General features: G+C 40.9%; 1 protein-coding gene across 1 annotated transcript in view; it reads right to left on the minus strand.

Annotated features, from left to right (window-relative positions):
- Positions 1 to 11,241: 11,241 nt before the first annotated feature.
- The window catches only part of TTLL5 (tubulin tyrosine ligase like 5), a gene marked incomplete at its 3' end in the record, with an annotated part of 139,011 nt that continues 129,270 nt past the window's right edge, over positions 11,242 to 20,982 (minus strand). Inside the window, exons 32-33 of the mRNA XM_081999989.1 lie at positions 20,813 to 20,898; positions 11,242 to 11,282 (exon numbers count right to left, since the gene is read on the minus strand). Coding sequence (XP_081856115.1) covers positions 11,242 to 11,282; positions 20,813 to 20,898 — 127 coding nt within the window. The remainder of the gene's footprint in view (positions 11,283 to 20,812; positions 20,899 to 20,982) is intronic.

Below are 20,982 nucleotides of genomic sequence, written 5' to 3' on the forward strand. Positions count from 1 at the left end.
ACCTGTGTGACATTTTGGTTGGGGCACACATGCTCTGATGGAGGCACTCCCCAACGCTTAGCTTCATCCTTTTCATCTCTCTGTGGCTCCTTGACCTGTCATCGCTGTGATGATGAAAGGTGCAGCTCTGAACAGTCCTGCAGCACTACTGTATTACTGTATGCCCTGTACAGCTCTCCATACCCATGCTTCCCCCTGCCTGCCCAAGGAGGGAGCAAATAAAGGCGTTACGACTATGCTACCATGCTGACAGGCTACAAATTTAGCAGCTGCCATGAGGGGCAGGGGGGAAAATCCAGATGCCAACTGGCATAGGAATTCTCTCTAATCTTTTAGCAGCAGCCCCTGGGGAGGTTTTGGTTTACAAGCTGCAGTCTGTTCTTTGGTCATTGTTCCTCCTGAGCCCTGGGCTGGCTCTGCTGCCCATCCAATTGAAGGGCTCCCTCGCTAGTAAAGGGCAGGAAAAAAAAAACAACACAAACCAACAAAAAAACAACCCAAGGAGGGGGAGCTGCAAAGAGCTGAGCTAGAACGCTTGCACAGCTCATAGTCCTACGTGGCACTTGGAGCATGTCAGAACCACCCACAGATTAACTCTGGCAAGCCCCTTGAGGTGGGTCTGTCTTACTAGCCCTTGTTCACCGCTGCTCCTCAATGGCAGGGAGGGGTGGCAGAAAGATCAAGCCATTTCTCTCCCTGGAAAGGAGGCAAAATGGCAATGAAAAATCAGAGGAGAAGAGTCTTGGGGTGTCCAATCAGTAAGGACACAGGTAACGTCATGGGTACAACAATCCTTGAAGTCAAACAGACACATTTCAGTTACTGAAATGTGTTACAGTTCATTTCTCTGTCCAGCCTTCTGTTTCCCTAGCAACATTTGAAAATTAGAGTTGTGAGACAGGTTCTGAATACATTTTCTTACAATTAAAATAGGTTTTCTAGGGGTGTTTTAGCTATAATTCATCAACAAACTATACTATCTACATGGAGTTAATAACAGATTGAACTCACTCCTGGGTGCAGGCTTACCAAAACGTTTCAAAACACGTGAGAAGGCAGAGGGCAGTTCTATACATGCTCTGTTACTAGCTGGCAAATTGAGAAAGACAATGGGAAAGAAGAAGTGGGATCTTCACTGCCAACACTGAATACAGCTCCCAACAGTTCCCTTTTGTTGTTCACAGGAACAAACAAAAGCTGATTAAAACAATCCCAGCACACTTTCTGTCTCTCTAACAAAGATCAATGGTTAGAAAGAGTGAAAAAACCCTATTCTGCACTGCCATAAGGCAGATCCTACACAAATGAGCAAATGACCATCTGTGTAGTCCCTGCTTCTCTGTGGCATACTTATTATAGCAAGCAAGATACCTAGATGTGAATTTGAACACCTTGTTTTTCAGGCTGTAGTGCACTGGAGAGCTCTGCAAGGACCACTGCTTCAGTAAGTATAGGAATAGTACACTGATATTTCAGCAAAGAATAGTGTTTGCAAACTAAATGAATCTTTGTTCCCTGGTCTTTGGGTTGGACAATCTCTAGCTATCTCACTGCACTTACAAAAAGCAGTAGCACATCCATGTTACCACTGTGTGAACTGGGATATGCTGCTTTGTGTTTCACCTTTCCATAACTAATAGACATCAATACACACAGTAAACAATATGGACCACGTCCAAAAGTAATAAAAGCTACAAAAGACAAACATACCTGTCCACTGCTCTGGCAAGATCATAGCTCTGTTCTGCTCTGTCCTATGATGTAGCACATCTCTGTTGTAGCTACCAAATTTCCATTCTCTCAGTTCACAGATCTTTATCTTTCTTTGCTGCTCTGAAGCTTTCCTTACCTATGGCTAGTGTCCTCACCAGAGCAGAAATACAGGAGGTCTCCAGGCTCAGACCAGTTTGTAAACGAAAGCGCTACAGCCATCCCATGACATGAGAGGATCCATTGCAATGTCTTCTGTCCGGGGTCCAATGCAGGGCAGGTTCAGTACTACAGGGTGAGCAAGATGCAGCTCTAAGGGCCAGCTCCATTGTGCAGAAAAGGTTTCTTACCCACTAGAAGTGTTTCTAGTGGCATGCAAAACATCAACTCTGTAGTACTGGGTTGTCTTCTCTTAACAGGCGATTGAAAGGCAATGAAATCAATCAAGAAAATAGAGTTTTCAATACATGTGGAGCCAACAGTGTCACATCTACACACTTGCAAAACTATACTGATTCGTGGTAGTAAAAAATAATAGATAGTTGTATGGGCTGCCTATACCCTACATTAACTGTGGTTTAGAGTAATGGCACCAATTTGGATACAGTGCAAGGAGGAAAACATGCCTTCTAATTCTTTAAAAATAACATCTATTAATTTTTTTTTACATTCAAAATCACCAGAATATATTGGTCAAAAGCTGTATAAAATTAATAACTAACATACACACTATGGTGTTTAGTAAATGAACACCTGGACTTTCAGGCCTCTGCTTTACAAATACTTTCTTTTGTATACAGGGAAGTCATTTAAGCCCTGGTTCATTTTTGATGCAGCTCCAGAAGAGACAGATGGAAGAAACTAAGCTCAGTGTCTTTTGTCCTCTCTTGGAGAGAGGCTTCAGATGCCCTGTACAAATGCAAGATCCTTTATCATGCAACAAGTCAACATAAAAGAGATGAGACAGTTTTACTCATTGGGAAACAGTTTGCCTTAGAAATTAATTCAGATACATTAACAAGAAATACAGCAAATGAAAATTGCTGATTAATGGTTGCCATTCTCTTACTTCTCTAAATGACAGTAATGCGTGTGAGATGCCACTTATGCCCATAATTTCAGAAAGAATATGGTACAGTACTTTGGATGTCACAGTGCGTTTCCACGAAAGACTAATTTCATAGATTACAGACCTCAGTTACTCAGCTGCTTTTAGAACATCCTTATCTAGGGCTCGGTTGCATAGGGAAGATGGCAGAGATGGTTTGAAGGCATTCAACCAAACAGCTGGGCCTTTTCCTGTACTGGGCTATGACTCAATGGAAAATACACTTAGGGATAAAGACCTTTATACCAAGTACAGAATAGAGGTTTCTTTACAGCTGTGGTTTGTGGCAAAAAACCCCCACACATTATCGGCTTCCCACATCCTGCTAACTTAGTGAACAGCTTTCAGCAGAAACTCTATCCCCTGTGGTATACACTGGCACTGTTGAATTATACCAAGGAATACCAATCTTCCAAGCGGTATCTTTTGAAGACAAAGATTTCTCCTCCTTTCAGGGGTGTAGTGGTCTTTGTGCAGGGTGGTATCCTTTGTCTCTCATTCCTCTTAGTTGGCTAGGCAAGATGATACCTCATTGCTGTCCACAGAGACCGATGCAAGAAATAATTATATGTAGGGGTTATGCACATTGTAGAAGGCAAAGGTGACCTCCCTTTCTGGTCTGCCAACACTCAGACATTTCTCACTAGCTGTTTACAGATTCTCATTCATCACATACAGAAATCATCATGAGGCATTATAACAATATATCATGGCCAGTACATGTACTTCACTTGATGAAAGAAACCAGCTGGGTCACATCAAATCAGAGATTTCCTGACATTCTTCAGGAAGGATTTCTTTCTTTTCCTGAAGTTATTATCCTCTTCAGGAAGCAGACAAAGCAAAGATTTGCTGTGCAGCCAGGGGCAAATCTTACAGGATTTGTGCAATGCACATAGTATAATGACTGGGGAATGTCTTGGTAACCATGTTCTGTTCCTCCTATGAAACAAAAATTTATGGTCTTTTGAAGAGCTGAAACCCTCTTGCAGGTAGACTAGATGCTTGGGAGATCTCCACTGTTTTCAAGGATTTGTAAGAAACTCCACTTGCAGGGGAAAGCAGTAGCAGACAGTCTGACATGCAACAAGAGTCTCTGGAAGACATCCAGCTTGCAACAAGCTGCCTTGCATGACACAATTTGACATCTGCCCCCTCAAAAGACACTTGCTATAGAAATCTCTAACTATAATTTAGGATCTGAAGATCTCATCTGGATACCAGCATGTTAAGTAAGTGCTCTGTTGTGCTAATCTGAAGGACTAGAAACAAACGAACAGAATAAACAAAGAGAAACAAATAAAGGAGATGGCAATAAAATCTCAGGGAAGTATGGTGTGGCAGCAGTTACAATGTGCTGATTACACATTTTAAATTGTCTTTCATGTTTATAAATTCCACCTGCCCTCAGCCAAACCAAAACTCAAAAGACTTAAGAAACTTGCAGAGCCGCAATTTGGCAGGAAGAGCCACCAATCTTTATTCTTACATATTTTTCATGAGAAATTTTCAGTAGACATATGGAAACATGAGTTTTGTATGTCTGTGGATAAGAAAAAAAAATCCTAGCTGATATCATAGACAAAATGTATTCCACATTGAATTTCTAGAATTAGAAATGGTAGAGAAAACACACTTTCAGGAGGGAGAACAACCTCAATTTGAATGGGGAAAGCATCATGCAATGGGAAGCCTAAGTACTGTAACTAGTGGCACTAACGGGATGCCTACAACTTCAGTTGCCCTCCCAGTAGATTCACTGCTGTCCATCTGCACACCTTGAAGAATGGCACAGACATCCTATATGTATTAAATATATCTGACACAGCATGACCTTTTCAGAAGGTCATATAAATAAGGCAAAACCACTTGAAAAACATGAGGTAAATCCTATACAGGAATTACTGGAAACAGTGGGGAAAAATCCCTTGTCATTTTTCTTCTCCATTCTCAGAAAAAACAAATGTTATAGTAGAATGAGGGAGTGACGACAGTCAAACATTTGGACTTGGCAGTAGAGGAACTTTTCAAGGATCCCTTCCTGACTTTTGACATGGTAGTACTCAAGGCATAGGGATTCGATCAATAATCCCAAAACATATTTTTGAGGAGATTTTATGACTTTTGAACATAACTACACTGTGTACAGTAACTTGTCTCCTCTTAGTCTCAGGGAAGGAGACTACACTTTAGCGGTGAAATGAGATTTTCTAAAATAATCCTGCAGGGACACCAAATTAATGTCCTGGGATTATCTTCTGTTGCACATTCATGCCTACACCAGTAGGCAAAAGGCCAAACACAATGCTGAAATTGCTTTTAGAGATAACAGCACCTCTTCCACCTGCCCCAAACAAATGATAAAAACTCTGGTAATAAAAGATACATTTTTAATAGCCCCCAAATTCTTAACAATTGCATCAAATTTGTTTTTTTAAGACCAATTCAATTTTCTTGTCTGACAGGTCAGATAAAGAAGCCACTCCTTTTCAAAGAATATAGGATTTCTCAAGCTCATTGTGTGCACTGTAGGCTTGGACTTGTAGAGAAGAGGCCTTGTTAAGTATACTCTTTTCCCTAGGGAACCACTATGATTCACTGAATACCACTGGCAAAGGCTTCACACCAGGGTCTCCACAGTGATCAGTGATTCTTTCCTTTAAATTGGAAACAGCAGTGAAAACTCTTTTTCAATGAGGGCCAGTAAAATCCTTTTTTGGTAAGGTAACAGATAGAGCAGACTCCTCAGGGCAGACTTGGTGCCTTGTTTGTCACCTTTAGTTAAGTGGAGTTTGTCCTCTGTGTTAAAACTGCATGGAGAGGCTGTTTCAAAAACTCAGAATCCAACAATTTTGGAGAAGATTGTGCATTTCCTAACTACTCGTCTCTAAGATAGCTGGGAAACTTAATCTCATTCTTTGGAAGAAGGACAGTAGGGTTCTAAAGTGGGAAGAAAGCAGTTACCAGGTACTGTAGTTCTTTAAAATGTGCTGTGGTTGTGCACGTTCACCCTGAAGGTGCTCTGCACTCAAGCTCTTTGAAAGACAAAGATGGCAAGAAATGAGATGTGTATGAATAAGATAACTTAAGAGCTTCAGCTAGTGGTAAGTAAGTATTTTCTTTTCCATATTTATGCGATTAACCATTTATAAACATCATATTATGGCTGACTTGCATACAGCAACCTACTTTCCTCCAAAATCACAACCATCTAGAGGTGGATCTTGGTGTCCTTTATGCTGTTGTAAAAGCTTCATCATTCTGAAAGCCTCTGCAATATATAGTGCCTACCCAGGTGAAGGTGTAGACAAGCTGCATATGACAACTTGGCAGATGTCAGCAATGGAGACTTTTCTTACAGAACCCACCACCACGGAGTGAATGCTGGTGGAACATGCCGCTATCATGGAAGGCAGCTTTGCCTTAGCTGTACTGCAACTGTCAAAATAAAATGTCCATATAAAGTCAACTACAAGACCATCTAGCCCACCTCTTGTCTCTAACCGTGGTCAACAGTACATACCCAATAGACAAGCTAAAAATTGGAAAAGCTCATTGTGATACTTCCCCAGAATAGTCACTTGAAAAGTCTTAGAAACTTCCTGCTTTTTTTTAGTTTTAATATTTAATATGCCCTAATAGATAACTTTTTTCATTGATTTGTCTACTTGTCTTTTCAAATCATATACACTTTTTTGTATGTACAACTTCTTATGACAAGGAGTTGCAGAGGTCATTAGCATTTAAAAAAAAAAATTGCACACACACCCCCTTTTTTTTTTTCCTTTGAATCTGGTATCTGTTAGTTTCATTTGATGCTCCTACTTCTAGTGGGCAGGACTGTGAACAACTACTCCCTTTTCACCTTCTCCCTTACACTCCTCCTTGCCCATCTCTTCCAATTCACCATTTTCTGCATGAAGAGAACTATGAATGTTAAGTTTTGTGCTCTTGATATAAGCAGTCTCAAGGACTGTTTGACTGACTTGATTCTGAAAAGATAAAATAAGGTCCTCCTGACGTTTGGCATAAACATATGATATCTTACCTCTAGAAACATGAGGTTCTAGAAAGAAGAAAAGGAGGTCAAGTCCCAGGTTTAAGTAAAGCTCAGAAGCTTCTTTTGTAAGAAACTCATGACAAATCCACAGGAATAATGTGTCCAGAAAGGAAATAGCATGAAGAGGATCAATCAGCCAGTTACTTACTACAACTGAAAAAATCTAACTATTTAAACACCAGCAAATAACCCATCCAGATTCAAACAGCAAGCCCAGGATTATCATGAGCAGGAAATGTAAGACTGACTGAGGAAAAAAGTCCTTGTCAGTTTGATCAAGTAAACCTTAAAAAAAATAAGTTGGGAGCCAGACTACTTCTGTTTCCAGCCAATAATCCAAAATGAGTGGAACTGTTGTATTAGTACAAGGTACAGGCCTGAAAGAATGCAAGCTGAGAATCCAGTCTGTTCTGTAAGCTCATCTGTAAGTCAGTGATCTCTTTCACAGGTAAAGAGGAAGACTGGTCCAGCACTGCCAGCCATTCAGCTCCATGCACACAGAGACTATCCATATTCCAGTATGAGGAAGAGGCACAGCATTGAGATTCCTATTAGTAAACAAAGGTCTTGACACCAAAACCTTCTGCCACAGTGCGGAACCAGTATCAGAAAGATGTATGTTGACCTTCCAGGTATCCTAATGAGGAGCATTTCCAACAAACCATGATTGTCCAAAAGCACATCTAGTCTTGAGAATGGAAATTTCAGTATGTGCCACTGGCATCCAAGACTAAGTGGCCTATCTAGTGTCACAGTGTGATCTCCCACTGATGGCACTCACGACTTGTGAGGATGCTTTAAAGGCCAAGATGAACCATGTAAAATTGAACTTAATACTTCAGGTACCAAGTACAAGTCAGCTGATTCTGGAGAGGAGAGAATCTAATATTCCTCCCTTAGTTTTTATGTTGTGGTATGCTCATCACCTAAACACAGCACAAGATGCTTGTATGAACTCTGCGTTACCTCAGCCTCCAGGACTCTGATGTGCACCTTACTCCTTTCAAGCCAAACAAGCCTGATCCTCTGTCGTTGGAACAGGCTCTTTAACTTAGAAGTGATGCAAACATCACAGAGTAGGACAGAAGAGGACCACCCCTTGTTTACATTATCCAGTCTCACTACTGAAGTAGATGCTGAATGATTGTTGGGGCTTTCTATTGGTAATTTTCTTTTCTTACAGTAAGCAAAAGCACTTTCAATGAAACTCATTGATGAATACAGGGAAGTAAATGTCATAAAAACAGAGACAAACTAATCCCCACTTGAGGAGCATGTATATAATTGTACTCCCCTAATGTACAACTATCATAAATCCAAAACGGTTTGCTGTTCTCCATTCCTCCCTTGTACTAGAAAACACTTCCTGTAAAATGCCTTTTCTCCAAGATGTGTGGGAAACAGTTCTATGCCTCCCCACCAAATCTCGTAACTGAAGCACTCAGAGAGGTTTTTGAAAAGAGGCAGTCATGGAGGTAACAGAGCTGCAATGAGACAAAATTTGTATGTTATCCTTCAGTACACAGTATCCACCATGCACAAAGACATACATGGACTCCAGGCTGAGGAGTACAGGGAGATGGAATATGTAAGAGGCTGGAATCACAGGATTTGTTCCTGATTCTCTATTGCACATGCTCCCAAGGTAACAGCATTTAGTGCTCAGAGCTGGAATCAGCAGATGCCCAAGGCAAGGGAATTTTTTTCCAAAAGGCAATTTCCTCTGATGCTCTGGCTGCCCTAACATATCCTGAGGCTGAACAGGAGTTCAAGGTCCGGCTGTTTGGCTTGAGGTAAAGGACCTGTCTTGATATCCCTGTTTTGTTTTTTTGTTTATTGGAAGCAGAAGAAAACTTTTCCAGGGACAAAGGATATAGACTTTACTGCTTCTGAAGCTGACAAAATTCATCCCTTCAAAACGAGGGTCTTAGACTGCAATGTGCATTTCTCTGAATATTTCAAAAATTTTAGAGATAAGATGTCTGATATCCTGCTACTAAGTCATTACAGTTACAGATGCAGTGTTGGCTACATCTAACATGGAATGCAAAGAAGTTCAGAAAATGTGCTGGCTATAACGGACTACAAATAATTATCGCAAAATGAGTGGGTGGGAAACTGGCAAAGCTGACAAAATAATTAACCTATGTTCATAGTAAGCCAGCACTAATTGGTAATTTGCCAGATATAAGAATGCTGTTTCTGCCAATGATCCTTTGAAGACAATCATCTTTCCTGGGCTAACTGTTCATTTAAATCTCTATTCTCCAAATCTCTCTATAGTTTTCAGTGGTGGCTGTGACAACCTGAACGAAGGAACTACAGAACAAAAATAGAGATGAGAGTTCCACAAGGATGTATATCCTATAACTATGCAATCCTGCACATGAAACCCAGTGGAATAAGGATAACTCAGATCTCCTGGGAAAAGGAAAGGAATGGAATCCATTATTTACTGAAGCTAAATCTTATAGGGAAATAGCGCCTCTGACAGTTCTGGAACAGAGCTGGAGGCTATAGCCCATACTGCATGTAGCAGAGTAGGCTATGAGCAGACGGACCTAAGGTCTTGAAACCCACAGCTGCTGAGGATGTGCAGAAGTTTGACATAACTTCTGCAACTAAATTTTCACTAATCATGAGCCAACAACTTGATGCATCAGTAGAAGCATCTATCTCAGAGATCTGTGGGTGGAATTCAATGATTACAGACAGAAGGGGCATGATCTGAAAGTAACTTCACAAGATTTTACAAATCTCTTGGTCACTGGTGATATATGATAGCGGCACAGGCAGCAGACAAATGCTGTGGAGATTCTTGAAGAACACAGCTGAAAAATGGAGAGAAAGTAAGCAGGATCATGACTGTCTAGGAGATGAAAGATAAGCCAATGAAGTAAGAAAGGGAACAGCTACATCAGAGAATTGCATTTTGGACAAATGACGTATTCTGTCTGTCATATGCATGGGTGGAACAGAAATAGAAAAATACATGTTCTGTCCTATGAATTCATGCCTGGAGCAAGCGATAGTGAAACTTATGGGGTATGAACATAATTATTTCATCTTCTTACAATTTATCCGGTCTTGAATGACAGAAAATATGCACAATCCAAGAGTGAACATGAACACCATCATTTCAAGAGAAAACAGTTTTCCCCTCTGACACTGTTTCTTCTGTCAGACATTTGGGTTGATCATTATCTACTTGCCAACACATGAGAATGATCTCTTAACACTGATTATACAGGCTAGAAATGACAGGGGAGCTGTGGAATAAGAAAACAGATCAAACAGGCTGTTAGAATCCAATCTCTGAGGGCTCTCATACAAACAACAGGAGATTTTGTACCCTTTGAGAATTACGATGAAAGTTACAAAGAGCGATTACACTTGCTCTTTGACAAGGCAGAAGTTGCAAAATGCTGAGTTTTCCTTTAACCTGGCACCAGCAAAGAGCCAGAGCTGAAGCTGCTTCCTGTTCATTTTAAGGATGGGTGGATCTTCTCTCCAATACATTTTCCAGCTGCTGGTGTTGTTTTCTAACACAAGCAAATTAATTTTCATAGCATTAGGCAAATTTTAACTGGAGTGCTTCAGCAAGCCACTGTTGCGACTGATAGGAGCCACCTGGGCCTTAGGGTTCAAGCTTGGGTCTGAAAACATCAGCCAATTTAAAAAGTTTATAAAGCCTAAACAAACAGAAATCAAAATATCAAAATAAGCCACACAGAACATAAGCATCCAACAGTGAAACATAAAGACAGATTTAAAATCCTGTCCAACATAATGACAGCAAATATTTTAGGGGTGTGAATCAATAATTAAAATTATAACCAAAACAAACAAATGAAATTACTTTATTCAAACCAAGCATTTCCATGGCTCTTTGCCAAAATTCTAGATGGCAACCAACATGGGTGTCTCCAATCATATGTTCTAGTATTTTTCTCTGCTGATGGTTGCCATGTGATGACAGCAGAGAATCTTGGCTGTTACCAGACTAGGACAGACTGAAATGACTGAGCAAATGAGACTTCATGTTCAAACTTGGACCTTAGGAAGAACAATACAGACAGCTGGAGGACCTCTGTCTTACAGAAAGATCTCATGGATAATGATCAGGAAGAGGTTGGAGGAAGGGACCCCAAGACTCAGTAGCAGAAGCTCTCAGAAGCAATCATTCACCTCAGCTTGCAGGTGTATCACTGGCTTCCACAAATGTGCAGGTACTCTCCTCTGTGGGTTGTCCTCTCACCAGGGCCTCCTCTTCACTCTTTGTTGGGTGCTATGGGAGTGTGGTGGTATGAAGTCACTGCTACTCTTTCCTTTGCCCCATACTTGAAGCAACACCCTGGATTCCTCACCTGGTGTTCAGTGGTAGTCCTTCTCTGTGAGCAGAGGCTGGAAAAAACACAAAGCAAAGATTTTGAGTAATCAAGGAGACTATTCTGTGGGGAAAAACTGCTGCACTGCTCTGCAAATCTCAGCCATCACCAGAAATCTGGATCTCCCTATTACACCACCTCTCTCAACAGTAACAGATGAGATCACAGATCAGTATGACAAAACCTGACTTACTAAGCTACTGTGTGAAAAAGTACTCGTTATTCCTCTGAAGCCCCAGGATACCTTCTTCACTCTTCACCTTAGACTCATCTCTTCACACACTCCTCCAGTAGCTCTAAATTCTTCTCCCATGTGCTTTGACTCTTTCTTTGTGCCTTTTACTCATTCACTTGAATGAGAGTCTACTTCCCCACTCCAAAAGATGCCGAAGACCTTGGTGCAGGAGAGGTGGGGATGTGAAAAGGTTGATCTTTAAAAGAAATGGAATAGGGATAAAGGAAAACATTTTTTCTTCCCATTATTATACAGGTAGATTTTAATTCTACATACTGCAACATTTTCCGACTTAGGCATGTTGTGGGAAAAAGTCAATGTCATCTTCACTTCTTTTACTTAAAAATCCTTAGACAGTCCTTTAAAAAGAAAGATCCAAAACACTTAGAAATGTACCAAGTTTATTTTGGACAGTTTACATTTTACCTGTAGTAGGTAAGGCTTATCCTGTGTATTTAGCACATTATCTTGCACCTAAATGTGAATGACATTTGTTGAGGGCTGTTTATTAAAAATATTACTATATTTTTAAAAGTGTGCTCTCCTTGAAAGCCCAGCATAGAGCCAAACATCACAGAGCACAGAGGATCTGGAAAGATGTTTAGAAAGCAGGATTGCCAGCTGTGTCACTGCACAGAAAGTTTGGAACTTGAATTAGGAACCAAACTGTCAACCATGTGTACTAAGATAGGATACCAGTCCAGAAACCTATCCCTTGGCAATATGCTGAAATTAAGGAAACAAAGGCACATGAGAGAGACAGCCAACTTCAACCTCATCTTCCTGTTTTGAAGAGACTTCTGAGCCTTCCTTTTCCTACAGAAATGCACAGTACAGTTTGACTTTTCTCGCAAACTGAATCAAAATCACTTTGTGTGAATTCCTCTTAAATGGCTGCCTTGAGGACTCAACACAGAGAGGGGCATTCCTATTCCTACCATAAGTATAGCTCATGGCCAATTCAATAATTTCATAAATATTGGTATGTTTAATTCTTTGAAGTTTTATCATTTCAAAGCTATTGGTGAGCATTCCACCTTCTTCTGGTTGAGTAGGTTGAGGTTCTGGTTGACGTAGAGGGGACAGAAAAAACCTCATTCCTGACAGCGGCCAACATTAAGGGTTGATTCTTCCTAGTGATAACAGTCATTGCAGTGAATCACCACATACAACAGAATGAATCTGCTTTCTTCTCCACCTGCCAGGAGGTGTTAAAGTATCTGCCCGTATGTCTGTCCACATGTTTACATACCATTATATCATCCATGACTGCACCTCAAAAACTTTAACACTTTTGTACTTAGAACAGTTACATAGGGAGAAGAAAAGGCTTACCTCCATTTTATGGGTATTATTCTGAGTCACAAGGAAATCATAGGAGTTGTGGAAAGTCATTTACGGGATACCTGCACACTAAAATTCAGTGCCATATAGACTTTCCCAGCACAGATGTACACAGTCTTAGTCAGACACCAGCACCGAATCTACTCTGCTTCCAAGCTGCTGGAATGAGACAGAGGCTAGATGACAGTACTGGGTCAGGGACCCATGCTAACATTTTTTTAGAGCTAGTTTGGGCTGTTTCATCATACCCACAGCAAGTCTGTGGCAGCACTGAGAAGCATGTTGAAGCCTCCGGAATATAGTTCCTGAAAACAGGAACATCCTTTCTCCCTGAAAAGCTCTGATAATTCTAGAAATTCAGATTTTTTTTTATCCCAGAACAGAAGGAATTTCTAATTCTAGAGTAATGCCCAGCATTCTCTTGATAATATATAGTGCAACTAAGAAAGGCAATAAATAGATGGGATTTATTTATATCTATGGGTGACTGACACTAGCAAGCCAGGACAGCTGACAACAGAAGGCCAGCCTTCCCTCCCCCATCTTTTGGGCACAATTTCAAGTTGGCTTGCTGGACCAGGCAGGCAAGAGAAAGCAGCAGTTCCAAGTCACAAAAATGTACTTGGGGGGTGTGTGTGACACAAACAGTACACACAACTGTATTGAGTGAAGTCTCCCTGCATGGAAAGAGCAGTGAGCAGCCTCATTAGCAAGTGGAGAAATAGCACTGGAAGCCAGCATGAGCATTCCTGCTCCCCATGTTACAGAGAAGACACTGGGTGTGCCCCTCACCCTGACTGCTAATGCCCTTCTGTACTTGACAGCATTCATTCTGATTTCTCTTATTCAGCTCCCTACTCCCTGGTTTGTTGTGGCTCTCTTCTCTGGCTCTTCCCCACATTTCATTTCATAACTTCAGACACTCCTTTTACCCTATTCACACACATTTGGGCTTCTATTTTTAGTTTCAATAAAATAATGCCAGATTAAAACAAAATCCAATTTGGATGGGCGAAGGCATCCTCTCTATAGATAGCTTAATGCCAAAGGGCCAGATGTGAGACAGAAGTAGCCAAGATATTATATAACTTCTCCCCAGTCTTTGCACACCTGATCTTGAATGACATTTCCAACACAGCAAGGAAATACAGGCAGTTCGCCATCGCCTAACTACTGAGAACAAGCAATGCTCAAGCCTCCAGTCAGGCAAAAATGCCAAATGCCTGAAGTCATTACTTATCCTGCTTCAGAGTTTTCTTTGAGTCTGTCAGAAGTGAAGGCTGCTAAAATTCAAGCTGGGTTCTAGTTCTTAAACAGGGAAGCCAATTTCTAGAGACTGTCCTTTCCTTTTTCTCCTGCTTTCCCAGTGGTCCTGAGACTTGGAATGTCCTTGCAGTGGCATGAGACCAGTAGCAACAGGAAAGAGCTCCTTCCTTCCATAAAAGAAAGGCAAAAGGTTGACTAATGGTGTGAGAAGCAGGCTGTTCTCACAAGTAAAGGTATAAATGTCATTTCCAATCATTAGAAGGGAACACTGACCCTCAGCTGTAGCTGAGAGGTGATGGCTGAGTTGGATATTATCTTCTTAACATCATCTGAGAAGGGCCTGGAATGCTGCTTTTGGCAGAGCTTTACACTCTGGTGGGATTTAATGAGACTTGCACACAGTTTTCTGATAACTGGATAAACTCGAACACAGTCATGTCCTGTTGATAATTTGTATCTATTTTGAAGGTACTGGTTAGACAAATCAATATTGGCTCATTGCTAATCATAAGGTCATGGTTCCCTGCTCCTTCAAAGAGTACCAAGAAATGAGGTAAGGAGAAGGTCTTTGTTTACCCTTCTCCTTTCCCTTCTGGTCTATCTGGTACTACATCTTGTCTGTCATTATCTGACCTGGGACAGCTATAGCAGGGAGAGAAATTATCTTTTCCTTCTTCCCATTTGCCCTCCTTATGAAACTGCGGAAGTCAGCAGGAGAGAGAGAGAGAAAATCCAGGATGTTTTCACGATGCGTGAAATAACAGTGGCTTTAGGAAGGTAATTCTAAGAACAAATGTGAAACCAAATATCCACCATTGTGAATGATTCTTGGCACAATAGTAGGATTCACCTCAAGCTCCACTGCCTTCCAAAATATGATAAAATGGACTGATTCCATTTCTCAGTAAGCCTTTCTCTGCACTGACACGGTGCTACAGAAAGAGATGCTGACAGAGTGTTGTTACTGCTGTTGACAAAGGCTGTATGCAGGGTGAGGGGCTGCACTGGAAAACTTTGGTGCAAGGTGCTGGATATCACACTGCTGTTCCCTTTCAGTGACCCACTGAGAGCTTCTCAGCCAGACAGGTGGTTCTGGACAGATTTATGTGGAAGAGCTCATCATTACTCCATTCGTGGACTAGGATAAGTAATGAGATGACATCAAAACTTGCTTTTTTGTGTCATAAGCTATCTTGTGCCTGAGTAGCCAAAGGAGCCTGAAGTAGAGGTTATTTGAGGTGCCCATTTGAAGGTCACCTTTCAAAGTCAAGACCACTTGTGCAGTCAGTCACAGCAACAAGAGAAAACCAGGAGGGTGGCAAATGAAGACTGGAATTAACAGGATTAGTGGGAGGGAGCAATGTGCTGTGCAGAAATCTGAGTGATTTCTTTTCCCAGCTGCTCCTGATGAAGGATTTGGACAGTGTGGTGAGACCAGCTGAAATCATAGCCAAGGTTCCTCTCGGGAATGTGGTAACAACATAAAAATAAATACATTGGTGTTCAACAATCTACTGCCTTCTGAGGCTGCCGGGGAGCCTGGCAGAAGCTGAGGAAGCCTGGACAAGACTGGGCAGCTGGGAATTCCACCCTACTCTAGCAAGTGGCTGGGGGTCTGACACAGACCATGCAGAGTGGCAACAGTACATATCCCATCTCATCCCCACCCTTTATGCTCCAAGAGAGACACTGGCTGATAAAAGAATCTCCAAATCCCAGGCATTTTCTTTGTTTAGATTTGGCAAACAATACAAAGTGATTTTATGTGTCTTGTTTAAATGCCTGTTGTGTCTACTTGCCCTTTTTTATTTTGCTGTTGCAGGATAATTTTGAAGCTTGTACTTTTGCATACCTGCTAAAAGAATATCTTCTTTTTTTCCTTAAGCTTATATAAAAGAGGCTGTGTTACAGCAGTAATGTTAATTCAATCAGTGGGTAGACAATAGCCAGTCACATCTTGGCACCTCCAACGTTAACTCTGATTTCCAGTCTCCAATAACAAGACATACATGACCTTCTTATGAAGGACCATACAATAATCTTAGATATAAAAAAACTTTAGAAATACACAGTCTACCTGTAGATTTCCTGTAAAATGAAAAAAAACCTGGAGTGTGCTAGATGCTAGTGCAAAAGTGCTCCTTACCATCACTAGTTTGCAAGCAGGCTCCATTCATTGCTGTATACTGGACCACACTGCTTGCACATTTGTCTTATTTGGATGGCGTTCAGACACTGCTCTCCACCTTAGCCTAAAGAAGGAAATCACTAGAAAACTAAGAACAGCAGTTTGCCTTCTACATGGAATAGATCCAAACCAGTTTATTAATCCCCATATTCTTCAACTAGTGTCTTGGCAGTTCAGGATCCAGTTTTAAGCCCTTACAGATGATGATACACTTTATTTCAAAGAATTGCATACCTTCAGGACTTGGCATTCATGCAGATCTGGGGGCCAGGTGAATGTCCAGAGTAAACAGACAACTGTGCGTCATCCTGCAACTAAACTCAGATACAGACCTGGGAATCACAGGGAATAAAATCTAGTCTATACCACCTAGCTCAAGAAGTTTCCTCCCTAGCTTCAGATTGAGTTTTGACATTCACCTTCTGTATGAAGTATTCTCAAGAGAACTACAAGACAAATAAATTAGTTTTGGACTCATGCTTGAAACCAGACTTAGGTAGAGACCCAAGACTTTGCATGAATTGGCGATCTTCACTGCTGTCAAAGTCAAACAGCATATTACTAGCTTTTACCTCCCCTAATCAGTAACTCTAATGCTTTTTTCTTCTCTCAGCACACATAGTGGAAAAGCCATGTGGACACTTACTAATATAAACACTGGCACAATAAAACTTCATCACTGTTAATCACTCTGAGTATGAAAAGGTGAAAGTCCTGTCAAGTCTGGAGCCAGGCATCAGTCTTGCCCAGTTTTAATCATGATTCATATTTGTTTGTAATTATATAGGTTATTAGCACATTATATTTTTGCCATAGCAAAACAGAACCCCAGAGGCATTCTGTCTTCTGAAGCTTTTAAAATAAAAATTTCAAACACTTTCAAGAAGCTGGCAGCAAATGAAAGAGAGGGGCACAAAGACAGATTTCACTCATAGCTACTGTTACCTTTACAAATCAAACCAAATGAAATCAGCTGTGGTCATCACCTTGTGCATCCACTCCACAACTGCACTGAGGGCTTAACTATACTTTCAGATTGTTCCTCTCTCCAGGCTCTTGCAGACAAAAGTCCAGCTCAGAAACAGAAAAGCTGCCTGGGACTGTGCTGTTATATTTTTGTAAAGTGCCCCTCGTGCTTTATTCTCCCTAAAACCTGCTTTGTGTTAGCATTTTCAAAAGGGAAGAATAATAAATATAATAAATTTCTAACTATGAGGTCTTCCATGTAGCTATAGAACTTCCTTGATGTTTCTTGCCAGTTGTTCAAAAGCTAAATTCTGGTGGAAAAGTGACACCTTTTTCACCTAGAACTTCACTTTCTTGAGAAAAAGAATTCATGTGCTATTCATCTAATGCCACTAGAGAGGAACAGAAAATAAAACAGCAAAGTATGGCAAAATGTCTCCATACACCTCACATTGTTAATACATCCAGTAAAAAAAATGACCAATTGATTTCTTGGTTCACAATCACTCTATTTCACTAACACTAATTGAACTGCTAAATTCCATGAAGCAGGAAAGAATCAGCATAATGCTGAGGGACCCTTGAAGTAACACAGAATAAAAAAAGCAGTGTGATAATGGCTATATTTTCAGAATGACTGACAACCCATTAGCAGCTGGGTGTTCAATTTCAGTGAAAAATCAGGTCAGAAGCATTTTGGATGTTCCCTAGAGGTAGTAATTCTTAGTATTTCTTTAATAGAATAAATCCTGTTAAACTTTCAGGAACTTTGATAGGAAACTGTCTCTTCAGAGACTACAAATAACCCCCAAATAATAACTTGCAGATTTAGCTTCGTGTCTGTAGATATTCATGAGGATCTCCGCCTTCTCCCTCATTACACCAGTGGCACACAGTTCACACACAATTCTGCCGCTCCATGAAATAAGGATGAGGCCGTAGGGATAAGAGGCTGCCACACTTTTATTGTAGTGGTGGCTTGTTTCAGAATCCTGAGCTGCTTTGCAGAAATGCTGAGTTTTATTCTCCCTTTTATTTCACCTCAAGTGATCTGTCCTCAAGAGCTTGAGCCCACAACAGTATCTACAACTGGTATTCTCCCACAGTTGCAGTACTAACTACCAGCAAACTGTTTTCTGGACCATCTGGTTAGAAGTTTCCATACTGCCTGACTCTCTCTTCCTTTGACCATCATCCTTACTTTTGGTTAGATCATTTGTGACACCTTTATGCTGCTTCTCTGCAGAGGCCCATAGCTATCCTCAGATAGACTGTTAGAGGAGAAGGCTTATTCAAGCTTCTCAGACATTTTTGAACATTGTGTGTGTTTATACAGAGGTTCTGTCTGGTTCCTTTTTTATCTCTGCAACTTTTCACAGCCTTCTATCTTTAAATGCTTGCAGTTTATTCCGTAATCTGCTTTATGAGTTGTCTCCAACCCCTCTAGCTGGTATCTAGGATACTAAATAGATGTGAAACAGTAACCCCAAATAAGCTGCTGATGAGGGAAATCAGGGCCCTAGTGTAAACAATCAATGGAGAGAGTGAAGAAGAAAAACAGCTGTTCCTGCATGAAGGACCAGAGTAATTTCTGAGACACACAGACTGGGCACAGCAGCCTCTGACGCATACCAGTGGCTTGGTGCAAAGCTGAAGAAAATATCATTCCCCAGTTTCCAAGAACAAACATTTTGCTCTAGTTAGTTCCATCACTGCAATATTTAGCACTGTTCTTGGAGCTATGTACCTCTTCTAGTGAGAAGGAAGCTTTAAATGACCCACCCACCATGGTTCTACTAGCCTACTCCTAGCCAAACTAGGGTTCCATCTAAGCCCTCACACTGTTAGCAAAATGGCAGGCTAAACCCTTTGTTTCAGCTTCAGAGAGGATAAGTTTAGTGCAAGTGCAGCTAGCCTAGTCCTACAGAAGGAAATATGAGCTGAAGTTCTCAGCTCTCACTGGATTACAAGTATTCGCAGAGAGCGTGACCACCCTGAACTTTGTAGTTGTTATCTAGCCTATGTTCTTCCTACAGCTCTGGCTGTTGCCTTCCATCATTAATATTCTCAACAACCCTCACGCATGCTTTGCATAAATATTCACAAAAACAGTGAAGGATAGAAAAATGCTACCTAGAGTTATCACAGACACATGTAACAGCAACAGCACCCAGAGGAGATGGAGAGTATCTCTTGCAGAGGTTAAAATTACAGGGTGGCAACTTTGAGAGGGGTCTTAAAACTGTGAAAAAAAAAGGCAGAATTCAGCACAAACACCTTCATGTAAGTCCACTCAGCATACCAGTTTGGTCAATATTTTGAGAATTCCGTTTTTCATTTACTTGTAAATTTATATGTAACCTTAGTTACATACTGTACATATGTATGTATACATAGTACATACTGTACTAAAAACTCAACTTGAACAATACAGTATACCAGAACTTTTGCCCATTATATTCCATTCCTACACTGTCATGTTCCACTGTGCTGTAGAGTCTTTTTTATTGACTATGGGTATTCACCGTATAAACTTTCTGGTAGGATAACTGGAGTTTTTGGCAGGTGGTGAAGTGTGGGAGGCAGTTTGGAACTGTACAATAAGTACATTAGCTGAATGTTTGTGTTAGAGGATCAGCAATAAAATCACTGACATTAATAATGGAAGTGTCATTTTAAGTTTCAGAGCTAAATATCCAGGAGATGAATTGGGTAGTTCACCCCTATGCAAACTTTTCTTTCAGCTTGTTAAAACACAGAGATCACTCCATTAGTGATACTCAAGTCATGTCTTCAGGGTTTTCACAGCAAAACATAAGGTCAGAAACATTTTTTTTAAAGCATTCTGACCATAATTTGTCCACATATTCCATTACAGCACCATCACAAATTTCTGTGGGCCATGGGTAATATGGGTTCATCAAGACTACACTACCTGCTCGTAGGTCCACATCAATGAAAAATGATTGGGTCTTCATTTACTGAAACCTTAACAGCAGATAAACCTGTTTGAATTAATTAGCCACTAGGGAATGATGACGATTTGATTCTATAAGTCTCAGTAACTTTCCTTCAGGAACTTTCACCTCTACTGATTGACTTCCCTATGCAGCTGATTCACAAGTCTCAACTATGTCTTTCTGAACTAAGGGGCTTTTCTGCAAGACTGAAGAAAAATGTAAAGAATGTCCTGGCCCGTTATTACAGGCCAAGCTTAAACAACAGAGCATCTTTGAGCCAAAGCCTAAAGCAAAGAGAAGCCATTTTAGCCAAGTTTTTCTTTCCCAGCCACATTTTTAGGGATCTTCCTCTTCCAGCTCTATGAAACTCAGCCTTTTCTCCCTTCTGTTTAGTCTTTTTAATCCCAGGAGGAATAAATTCCCTGCACAGCTGAACCCAGACTGTTACCTAGGAACTGCTACATGCAGGGTAGGCAGCTGTTTCTTCTTCTTGCTGAGAAAGCTTTTTCTCTGCCAGTTCTTGAAAAAGATGAAAGCATCCCAGCATGCCCACCCCCACTTTCCTGGTCTTCTGCACTGGCACTCACCTGTGGAATTTGTCCCTGGCTCACAGGATGCAGCACTGTGAAGGCTGTTCTGGAATCCGTTTAGTTGCCTTTCAGTGGATGTCACCCTAACAGGTAAAAGCATCAAATTAGAGATAAGAAGGGATATATCAAGGAAGAATAAAAGTCTCAAACAAAAAATTGAGAATTCT

This window comes from Phaethon aethereus (assembly GCF_964289735.1).
Source record: "Phaethon aethereus genome assembly, chromosome: 5".
NCBI classification, from domain to species: Eukaryota; Metazoa; Chordata; class Aves; order Phaethontiformes; family Phaethontidae; genus Phaethon; species Phaethon aethereus.